This window comes from Poecilia mexicana, unplaced genomic scaffold (assembly GCF_051168715.1).
Source record: "Poecilia mexicana isolate PSO_F unplaced genomic scaffold, ASM5116871v1 scaffold_18, whole genome shotgun sequence".
Taxonomy (NCBI): Eukaryota; Metazoa; Chordata; class Actinopteri; order Cyprinodontiformes; family Poeciliidae; genus Poecilia; species Poecilia mexicana.
The window spans coordinates 1538455-1550479 of record NW_028263387.1 but is presented as its reverse complement, the minus strand read 5'-3'; the positions used below and the strand labels follow the sequence as shown (position 1 = coordinate 1550479).

Sequence of the window (12025 nt, the reverse complement as noted above, 5' to 3'; positions counted from 1 at the left end):
ACTCCTGCTCTTCTAGTTATTTTGGTAATGGAACCGAAACGAATAGAATTGCGCAACACTTTGTTGAAACAATAATTACTGAGATTGTTCGTTGAGTTATTAATTTTTAACACGTTTTGTTGAAGTTTTTTGTTGTTCTTTAATAAAGTTATGACTGTTTTGATAAGGAGTCAGATGAGGACGTGCTGGTCTCAGCGACCTGGTGGCGTTCAGTTTGTCACCTAATGCCGAGATCGATTCAAAACCTTCCACGATCGACATATGGGCTATTTGCACCTACGGCGTTGACGTCACATCTCCAGGAGCTAATGCGGCTCACTTGTTTCCGCTTTGAGTTACCATGACTGGTAGAAAAGTCTAAGTCGTATTTCAGATGCAAAGAACGCAATACTATGAACGTTGTTGTCTTCCTAATATAATGGGCTTTTAAGTTTTTATTAATTTCCAAGCGATCCTGATTTAAGAAGATGGTGGCTTGTAAATATTTGCCACTACCAGTTAAAGCTAATGCTGCACAACACAAAGTTTGCAGCCTTCACTTCACTCCGGATCAGCCTAAAGATACCAGGGATACGGATGATAAATAAAGGAGCCTCCCTGAGTTATTTCCATGGAATCACTTCTATATTCAGCCTGAAAGAGTTTATGGGAACGAGAGAGCAGACCAGAACCAGACAGCCGAGCGACTGATCTGCCTGTACACACTGCTGTAAACACCGTCCTATCTGAGCTCATCACAAGAAACATGCAAAGGTAATAAAACGAAATAACACGGAGACATGAAGCAACACAGTCATATTTTTCTAAAAGCAGGAACTTTGAACCTGAACAGCTGAACCAGATCTCTGACACCAGAGCTGCGCTACTGTTAAGCTATGAGGCTTGTTGAGCTTCGTCATGCTTCGGAAGTAAAAAGCCCGAACCGTAACCTCCCCCATTAGTCTGTGACACTAACGACAATAAACACACACAATATACTTGAAAATAAGAAAAATATTGTCCGTTAGAATGTTTAGATACTCAAATAGCACATTTTTACAAGAACAATGTCTGAGAATATTGCCTACTAGCATAAGCTAAGGTTAATGTTAGCCACAAAGTTTAAGTAAAACTCACCTTCGTATCAGTGAGTTTTACATCTAAAACCTTTCTCCAGCTTACTTATTGGGGCTTCGGATCGATGTTCAAACCTTGGCCAAGACCTGGTGTAAAATTATATTTTTATTGGATCGGAAACAATCGAGCCGCTTTTCCCCGAACGCGGAAGCTGAGGTGCAAAGAGCCCATTGCAGCCCTGCTCTATCAAAGAACAATTCAGAAATAATATGAAATGAGAAAAAATCTATTTATTAACAATCGTGTTTTAGATTGTTCTTAAAAAATTAATCACTTTTTACAGCTGACAGCTGCTCCCCTTTCTTGCAGGTACTGCGTACCCCCGCTAAATCTTTCAAGGGCTTTTAGGGGTACGTAGTACCCGACCGTACCCGCCTACTTTCACCCCTGTATATATATGATATATGTGTGTGTCCGCCCTTGGCTCAAGCCCAGGGGCCCACACCTTCCTAAACCCGGGCCTGCACATCATGCTGGTTTTATATTATTTTTAGGATTATTTTTTTGGTTACACAATGCATGAAAACCATATCAAATGCTCTTCCCACTTAGTCAGCCAGAGTTAATGCGCATGACCGCGCAGAGATCTGAAAATCTCGTCCCATAAAGTTCAACCAATCAAAACAGTTTCTGTGATGCTTATTAAAAACTCAACAGACACAAAATGGAAGAGCTACTAAAGCCACATTAGCAGCATTAAATTAAACCTCCCGTTTGTACCGCATCTCTACGCGCAGTGCAGCGGATTTCAGTCTTCATGCAGAGCCGGTCCAAGGTTGTATGAGGCTTTGAGCAGAATTTGTCTTATGGGCCTCTCTTGCTGCTAAAAACATCAGCACCTTTAACAGCTTCTGTGTTCGATTTTGTGAAATCTAGGGGAGTGGGAATAGTTTAATTGGCCAACCTAAAAAGAAAAAGTTATAATTGCAGTTTTTTTATTTGTATTTGTGAAAAAAAAGAGCTCAAACTCAAAAATCAGAGCATCAAATTCTAGCTATTGTAACAAAACAATCAAACTATCAATATTGTTTTTGAACCCTTACAAAGTAAACTTGCCAGCTCCTTAAAATCTTACATTCAAATGTTAAACAATTTAAAATCTTTTATGTATGCTGAAACCGTTAAATCAAATTTAGCGGCATTGATAATCTCAATAAACAAATGTTACATTTAGGTATCTGTGGTCTGTATTAAAATATTAGCATTTAATAGGTTACTGGGGGTGCTATGAGACCCTGACTTAATTTGGATTAAACAAAAGTGCAAATAATTGATATTCAATTCAATGGGTTTAAATAGCATTTCACTGGCGCTGTTTTCTCGTATCATGTAGTATTTCGTATATGTAATATTTTTACATTTCCTGTCTACTTAAAATCTTTTAATACAAAAACACCGTGGACTGCCTCGGCAGTCCACGGTGTTTTTGGCTTAGCAAGTTTTCTGGGGGAAACCCTGATGTTATCAGGGAAGTCTGAGACGGACATTTGTGGGGTTTCTTTGGTCAGCAGCAGTTTTGACCATGAAACTTTTCCATGGAGGTGTGATAAATAGGAATGCTGGAATATGCACTATTCACAAAAAGTTATGGATATTTGGGAGATATTACTGAATTAATTCCTACTGAATTAATTCCTTTTGGTATCTAGAGAGGACATTTAGGGCTTTTCAATGATACCACATGTGAAGGGGTGGGACTTTTGTACGTACCTTTTTCTAATTCATAAAAATGGCGTTCATCAGTCATAACACATTTTATGGGAAGAGACAAAGTATTCCCATAATACTAATACTAATATAAGTATTCTAATTACCTTACAAAGACTGTGGGATTTTAAAAAAATGGTGATTGGACAATATTTTCAGGAGGATAATATGGCACTTTAGGTTTATTCTAAAATTTCAACTGCAACCTTGTAGCAAGAATGTCTTAAGTTCAAATCCCATCATGGGGTCTTTCTACATCGAGCTGGCTTGTTCTCCGGTTCTTCAGCTTCCTTTTACAGTCCAAAAAGATAAGTTAGTTTAATTGGTTGTTTTGTGCTGCTCTTTGATGGGCTGGGGACTTGACCTGGTTTTACCTGGCCTCTCGCCCAATGATTGTGAGTATAGACAATGGCTAGTTCTTTTCTGACTAATTGTTGTGTTCTTGGAGTACTGCTGGTAGGTCAGCCACTGATGGGAAGTTTATTCACTGTTGCATTTTTTTTCTCCACTGGTGAACAACAGTTCTCATTTGCTTCCATCTGGGATCTTTTTTTTCCTGTCTCAATCCATCTCCTGAGCAAAACTGAATCAAACTAGGTTTTTTCTTAAATATGGCTGACCAGACCTGCATCTGAATCACCTCAGATGCTGTAAAATTCTCTGATACCATCACTAGAGAATTTTACCTCATCTGCTCATGACAGAGAGTGACTCAAGTGAGGACTTGCACTTAATGGTAAGTAGGCCTGTCCTGATAAACGATAAATCAATTAATCACACGATAAATTAAACCTATCGACCTCGGCTTTATCGTCTCTTCCTGCCGTTTTTTCTTTCTGTTGATGACATTGAAAGAAAAAAGGCTCAACTTCAGTGCTCTCCACTGACCCTCCCGTCCTCATTTCCTTAGTGTAATGTCCAGCTCACACTACACGAGTTGTCGGCCGATTGACGGCCCATTTTCAAATCCTGAGAGACCACACATTAGCCGACAGAAACTCTAGGTAACGGTTCGATCGGGTTCGATCGTGCCGTGTGGTGTCCAGCTACATGGGCACAAAATAATGTCTACATACAAGTCCAGTTAACTAATTTTAAAATCAGGCATTAATCAATGCTTTACTAGAATCCACCTGTGATGCATGTGGCTAGAGTCAGCATAAAGTCCTGACTGAATGAAAATCATTATAACCTATTTATGTCACATTAACGAAGAACAGCTGAAAAGTTACCGGGTTTATCAACTGCGGTAGCAATTTGGCTCCAACTCCTCCCCTGGTCATTTCTATATTCTTTGCACGAAATGTTGAATAAATATTAATGTTGTTTCCACATATCATCTCCAATGTCCGCTGGATTTCGTGTTGCGCCAGCTGTTTGGGATTCCCCTCGGAATTTCCCCTCAGAAAGCACCGAGGTGAATCCGCGCTTACCTGTCACATTCAACAGGCTGCGTTAAGCTCCCAGTCGGGGAAACCTTCTGATTTAAATCGGAGCGGCCACGACGATCTACCGTAACACACCACACACTGCAGGATGATCGGTTAAGAAATCACCAGCGACAATCTTAGATCGCCAACGTTCTAAGATTATCGTAAGGAGAAAATAGGTGCAAAAAAATCGTGTAGTATGAACTATTGCAGGTAGTTGGATGTGCCCATCTTCTTTATTTAAATCTAGTGATTACTGATGTCAGGGTTCCTGTGTGTGTGTGTGTGTGTGAGAGAGAGAGAGAGAGTGTGTATGAGTGATGCATCTGTTCCAGCAAAGATCTTGGTGAATCTCATCTGCCTCATCAGTGTTGGGGATAAAGGAGCAGCAGAACATTCACTCAGTGCTGGATGATTAATGTGCACTGGTCAGTCTCTGGATTTTCAACTGGATCAAGTTCCATTGTTTTCTCCTCCTGAGGATTTTACCTCCAAGTCTGCCTGCCCGCTGCTCCCTCCACACCTCTCCATCAATTCTCCGGCTCCCAGTCAATACCATCCTCACTCATCTCAGGAACCTCCGTGAACCATTTTCCACACTGGACCTTGGCACATTCCCCCATGCCTCAACCAGAACCATTCTAAAGCACCTCCGATTGTATGACACAACTGCCCCCAGAAGGATTAAGAAGAATTGCCTGTTGTCTTTAAGTAAGAAAATAAAATCCTTACCTTTACTCAGGCTTGTTGATTTTGCATGTGGGTCAAAAGGTTAAAGCCGAACATGGCAACTGAAGGGCAATACAGACTTCATAATCTGCACTCTTTTGGTTGAATGCAGTATTTATTTCCACTTTGGCTTTATGTTTGTTTTGTTTTTATTCAAGTAAGTTTTATGCTAATGGAGACTGAGGATCCATTTTATTTTTGTTTTTGGTTGTTTTGTTTATTTAGTTTATCAGTTCCAGTGTTACGTGTTCTTTTGAAAATAAAGTGTATCTATCTATGGTAGGAAATCACATGCATTATTAGTCATTTCCATTAAATCAGTGTCAAAAGGTCTTGAAACAATATTATCATTTATCGCAATAATTTTTTAGACAATCGCTCAGCAAAATTTGTTACTGTGACTGGCCTACTGGTAAGAGCAAAAAAGTTTGCACCAATCAGTTGTTCCACCTCCTCTAGAACAGATCCATCTGAACTGCACCTGTCTGGATTTAACAGACTGCAGCAGTGTCGCTGCAGGAACAGTGACAATGTGTGGGAAGTGAAATGCTTTAACACATTTGTTAGCCTCCATTTCAAATGTGAACAAACACGTCAATCAGCATATTTCTCAGTCAGCTCATTTTACTAGAGGATAAAATGATTCCAATGTTAACAGCACATGAGGAGGTAGTTACATGACAAATGGAGGTGGGATACACAGTGCAGGTGGTTGATATTGTGAGCACGGATTCCCTTCAGTGATACTAAATGTTTTATACTGTTAGAAAACCACATTAAATGTACAATAAATATTTAGTATCAAAAACATCATCCCTCTATAAGTAGCGTCAAACTTTTTCAGAATATAACATTTTACAACAAAGACCAACGCTTGAAAAAATACTATAGTTTGCTACAAATCCATGCTTAGAGCAGAAATCCATCTTAAACACATAAAAAAACCTCCACAGAAACATCTTTCAGTAGATTCCATTGAGTCTTGTGTACAGTGATGAGATCTGTGTCAGATTACACAAAGTGAGAGAGCATCATGGGATAAAAGTACCACTTTTTTTTAACTTGAGTGCACAAACACTGTCATGTAAAACACTGAACAGTCAGAAAGTCCTCATTTCACTGATATATAAAAACGACTCGTCTGTTCACCAAAGTTCTCAGCTTCACTGAAGCTGTTCAGTAAAAACATTAGCTCTCATCAGGATGGGCTGTACACCTACATACATTCTGAGTGATGACTTCAACATATTTTTATATACATTTTTTAAGAAATGGTTAATAAATGGGATTTTCCCAAACCCTTAGGGATCCAAAGTTGGTCAAGAAACTGATCATGTGTACTATGCTCCCTTGGGGTTTTTTTAATTTTAACTTCTTAAAAAAGTTGGTGGTTTTTCCTAGTAAAGCCCACTGTTATTGAATTATTTTTTTATTCATTTTCTATTGATTTAAAATTAACTAGATGGTTTACTTGTGGATGAATCTGTTTGGGTTGTTGATCTCAACATCCATGCTGGAGGCATGTTTATTCTGTAAAAAAAACAAACAATTGTCCTTCAGCAGCAGAGAACATATGGTGACCCAGGTGTATTGATTATTTCAAACTGTAGATTTAGAATTGTTCACCTAGTCAATTCTAAATCTTATAGCATGTAGAAAGTGTGTGTGGTTGTGTTTCTGTGTTGCCCTGTGGGAAGGAAAAGAAGGAAAAACTGCATTAAAATGGCTGATACCTAATGATATTTGTCGATCGATTTAGTTGAAAAGGAAAACGACTACTATGCCCAGAGGACTCTGTAGTTTGAGTCATGGTACTGAGGGTCTGTGACTTAAACAGGAAGTACTAACACCTTAACAGTATACATCATTGATAAAAGCTATTTAGTCCTCAGAGGAGCTGGGTTTTATGTACAAAGGCTTGCTTGGATTTCCAACAGAAACATGGTGTACACTTAAATCCAGACAAATGAAACCAGAGACACGTTTCCTTTCTACAATCCCAGTCAATGTGGAATTAAGAACATGAAGGGGAGTTCCAGACCCCTAACTAAACAAGCCCCCATTTACATTAATAGGTACAGTATAAATCAAGCCTGAAAACATGCACAACATAAAATTATGTCTTCACAGAAGGGAGAACTCAGGTTGCGGCATTTCAACCTATTTATATACGTGATTATTCACATTCCATCTGTAAACACGCAACTCTAGCTTAGCCAGGAAAAACGAGTTGTCGCTCAGTTTTACTCTTTAAGACAAAAGATGCTGTAAAGACAAGATGACAGTCACACATCACTTAGTGTGCATCAAGCCTGAGCACTCCCATGTTGGCATCTGGAGGGACAGGCAAGTGAATTTACCCACCGAGACTCCAAATCAAGCTGTTCATCAGAATGAATGAATCACTTCAAACCACTGCAGTACAATGTTGATTTGTGCCTTAGACTGGTGGTATGGATACATTCTTCATGTGTAGGATGTGTGCTGAATGGCCACATGGAGAAGAAGGTCCCAGATCAAAAGTTAAAAGTTAGCGACTTTTCCCTGTGCTTACATGGCTTGTCTCAGGGTACTGTGGCTTCCAAGACCATCCAAAGTTCCATGAACATTAGATAAAGTGTTTTGTCTAAATTATCCTTACAGACGAAAGTGTGTGTGGTTGTGTGTTTCTATGTTGCCCTGTGATGGATTGACAACCTGTTCAGGATATACCCCATCTTTCACCCAATGACTGGTGGAGACTGACACTAGCGCCCTCTGGCTTTACACAGACAAGCAGGTGTATTGAGACAAAATGGATGGATTGCGTTTGATATTTTTGCAGCGTAATTTATAGGTGTCTCAAAAACATCAATAGCTGCATGTGATCCAAGGTTAGCGTAACCTTGGATCACATTTCTAATTGATAGAACTGAACTTTCTTGTGGAAAGTGAAAGTTTTTTATGCTTTTGTAGCCTTTGTACATGAGGTCCCAGGTCTGTTTGTGAATGTCATTTAGTGCACATGCAGACCGGTGATTGGTATGTCACCGGTCTGTACACCTGTACACCAAATATGTACAGGAGCACCTCTGTGTTTAAATGACTGAGTCTTTCCACATCAGGAGCTTTACAATCAACAAAGACAATGTGGCTTTTGACCAGCTGAGCAAGTAAAGGATGCATAGCCTGTGGTTGCATCCTTGGAGGATGGGTAACAGTAACAATATCACTGCATTTTCCTGCTAATTTTCCTCCTCTGGATAAACAGGTTGGGTCATTTACAACTGTAAATCAGCCACTGTTGTGGTTTGTGATTTGTTGTGGTTTTTGTTGTCCATGGCAACATCTATAAGTACAGCAGTATTGTGATGCTGACAGCTAACATCCTCACTTTAGCCCTTTCGTGGTCTTAGCGTGATGCTCAGGAGGAGCGCAGCAGATGTCACATCGGACAGCAGGAAAGTGGGGGGCTGTCCCATCAGCCCGACAGTTTCCGAAACCTGACAAAAAAAAAACTTGTAAAAACGCATGTAGAGTTGGTCCAATCCGCTGAACCGTGGACAGGCTGAAGCCTGTGAGGTCTAAGTGACCCCGTCTCTTAAGACCGCAGACGGGTTAGTGCTGGGCCTGCTCTGGAACTTATAGCCTGATGCTATGGTGAAGATCTGAGTAAAACTACAGATTCATCCTGTAACCAGTGGGTTGCCAGTTTGAACCCTTGCTCCATCTGTCTTATTCATTGTGTTCTTGGGCAACACACTTCACTCACCTTGCCTGCTGGTGGTGGTCATGGTATCAGTGGCAGCTGTGTCTGATGCCATCAGACCTCTGGGCCAAAGCAGATTTAGAGGCTTGATGAGAGATATCTGTATAATAGACAAGGTCCTGAATAGAGATGATCTTAAAGTGGTGGAAAATACATTACTGTGTTCAGTAATGTATGTGTTCAGGATCACAGAGAAATGGTGAGTTATTTCTCTGTGATCCTTTGCAGACTAGATAATGCAACCTGAATTAAACTGAGGCTGCTGTCTGTTTCCATGTTTTAAACCTTAACATTCACTTGCTGTTCTAACTGTGGGATGTTCCAGCAATTACTTGTAATACTTCTGCTCACTCTACCTTGTTCTAAACATGCAAGTGTCTTGCAAATCAAGCCATTTACACATCTGTCACTGGTCTGCATGTGGACAAGATTACATTCCTTCTGGAATTTCAGTTGAGTTCAGGTCAGTTTTTATTCATATCCCAAGAGGACTTAACTTGATTATTAAATTGTTTTGGTCAGAGAGTGTATTTTATCAGCGGCATTAATAGAGCAACAAAACAATGTTATTTCTGTGTTCAAGGACAAACCTGAAATATATCCACCCAGTTTGACCTAACCAATAAAAAACACTCTGGATACAGTAAGGATAGCTGTTCTCTTCCTCTATTCAGTACACATGGTGGTACTTAAACAGTCTTCTCAGTTGCTTACTTAGTCTTTATTTTGGCCTTATATGTGGGCCAATACTTCTCCAGCGAAATATGCCGAGTTTGTTTCAGTAGGATGTAATAGAACCTGATAAGCGCATCTATCAAAAGTCTTCATCTTGTCCTTGTTCAGTAGTCACACAGTAGTTATATACAAAACCTTTCACATATTTAGTGCCTTTAAAAAAAAGTGCTGGTAGAGTGGAGGAGATGGAGGAGATGATCGGGGGTGTTGTCCGGTGGTGCTCGCTGACAGTACCGGTGGCCGGGGGAACGTTTCATATTCAAGCTGATTCAAAGAGACAAAACATCCTGTGAGCTGCTTGACCCAGTATTACTCCTAAAGTGCTGTGGTGGGCACACTGCCACTAACAGTAGAGCTCATTTTTAGCATAGCTAACTGATTTGATAAAAAAAATCTGTCATATCTTTAAAGTATATTTTTGTGTAACAATCCCAAAACAGATGGTACTCATGTTTTTGGAATAAACATCCTATGTTTATTCTATACCTAGGATGCAGTAAAGGGTTTAAAATCTTCAGAGGTCCTGTGTGCTTTCTGACCAAAGCTTAATTAGGCAGAATCAGCAACAAAGTCAGCAACACTCAACAACTATAAAACCGGAACTATGAGTGTAAAGTCTGTTCCAAAGAAAAAACTTCCAGAAGCTCAAACCGCATGGGTCGGTTTGGAATGACAAATTACACCCTGTAGAGGGTGATATTCTATTGACACATTGTTATTGTCAAGGTTGTAGTTAGCACTTTAGAATGAGCGTCCACTAAATGCTATATTGATATACTGCAGTTCTTTAGCGTTAGCAAAATTAACATTTTATGACTAGTGCTTTGCAGTTAGCGGAGCTAACTTTTAAGTCAGCTGTGCCCATCACTGCTGAAGTTAAATTTCAGCAAATGTAAAGATTACCTGTTAGAGAAGAGTTCCGCCAGCATTAGGTAAAGAAGCTAGAAGAGAACAAAAGAGGAGCTTATTAACAATGTAATAAAATATATTCTTACCACCATCATTCCTGTGTACAACTATTTCCCTAAGATACTAAAGAAAAGGAGAAGATGAGATTAAAGTCTAACTTTGGTCACAGAGAGCATTCAGAGTTGGCTGTGGAACAATGGGCCCAAAACCAAGCTGAGAACTGTTCAAGTCACATGACTCCAAGGCTTTTCAATGCAAGCTACCCAAACTGTGGCCCAGAGGGAGCAGAGCAGCACACATTTATTTCTGAACTCCTCATCTCATAAAGTTCACTCATGGTTCTGATTCAAGTAACTGTATAATCCTTGTTTTTCAGCAACAGACAACAGTTTTTCACCACAATAGGCCTCCATTTTTTCATATTTAACAAATCCTAGCCTAGTTTAAAAAAAGATAACCAAATTAGCTTATTTTTATCAAAGTATTGCAAAATAGCATTTGTTTTACTTTAAAACATCACTTTACATTTTTTACTGTGATCTGATGCCAGAGGACCATAAATTTAACACGTTTGTATTCATACAAATTGTGTTAAATTAAATTTTATTGTATACTAAAGGTTCAGTATACAACCTATATGTTGAGTATACAACTTAGTTCTTAAGCTAGTGTTAAGAACTATAATCAATTACCTCAAAAGCAGTAGAAGAAGAAATGCTGCTTTTCAGCTGAAAACTGATAGCAAGTCAAAATTTTACTGGAAGCCAGAAATTGGCCACAAAACTACAGAGATGGGTGCCTCTCTACTGTGTAGGTGGATTAACACCCTAGAAGATCAGGATTCCCGGATACAGTCATGTATGACTCAACACGAAAACAGAGGTTATGTACAGCTTGGTGCTTAGCAAATCATCATAGACTCATCAAACCCACCAGCTACAAATACACATAGGCCTGTCACAATAAACAATAAACCAATTAATCGCACAATAAATGAAAATTATCGACCTCATTTTAATTTATCGGCTTTATCGTTTCTTCCAGCTGTTGGAAATATTAATTTAATTATGCTAGTTTTAATGATGTTTAAACTTTAGTGCATGTTGAAACATTAGATTGATCATGATTGTTTGAGTAGGCCTCAATTTAGGTTAGATTTAGACTCATACTTTAATTAATATATAACTTAATCAGTAGAACATTTTTCTTAAATATAATGAGCACAATTTGATTAAAATTAGTTTAATCAGTAATTTTTTATATTAGATCATAGTCTTAAGAAGTATATAAGTTATATATTCATCTGAAAAATGTTTTAGTTCATTATAAACCAAAGAAATGGAAAACTAATCAGAAAATATTGAATGTAACAGATGTTTTAGTATTGAAACTGCTCATGTCTGTTTTATAAGAGTTTGAAGATATATGAAATGTATACTAATTTTTATATTCAAAATATGCTGTTTGATGCACTGGGTCAGAAGAGAGGTCAGGAGAGCTCTGTGTGGTTCAGGAATCAGTTTGAGGCAGTTTGAAATGAGAAACACAGATAGCTGATAAACTTTGGTCCCACTTTCTTGAGTAAAATGTTTCCGTATGAAATGAACAAATTTCACACCAACAGAACCAGAATTTGAATAAATTGTGAAGT

General features: G+C 38.8%; 1 protein-coding gene across 1 annotated transcript in view; it reads right to left on the bottom strand.

Annotated features, from left to right (window-relative positions):
* Positions 1–5172: 5172 nt before the first annotated feature.
* The window catches only part of tspan5a (tetraspanin 5a), a 41151-nt gene continuing 34298 nt past the window's right edge, over positions 5173–12025 (bottom strand). The window contains exons 9-10 of the mRNA XM_088015789.1: positions 10369–10406; positions 5173–9729 (exon numbers count right to left, since the gene is read on the bottom strand). Coding sequence (XP_087871915.1) covers positions 10394–10406 — 13 coding nt within the window. The 3' untranslated portion in view covers positions 5173–9729; positions 10369–10393. The remainder of the gene's footprint in view (positions 9730–10368; positions 10407–12025) is intronic.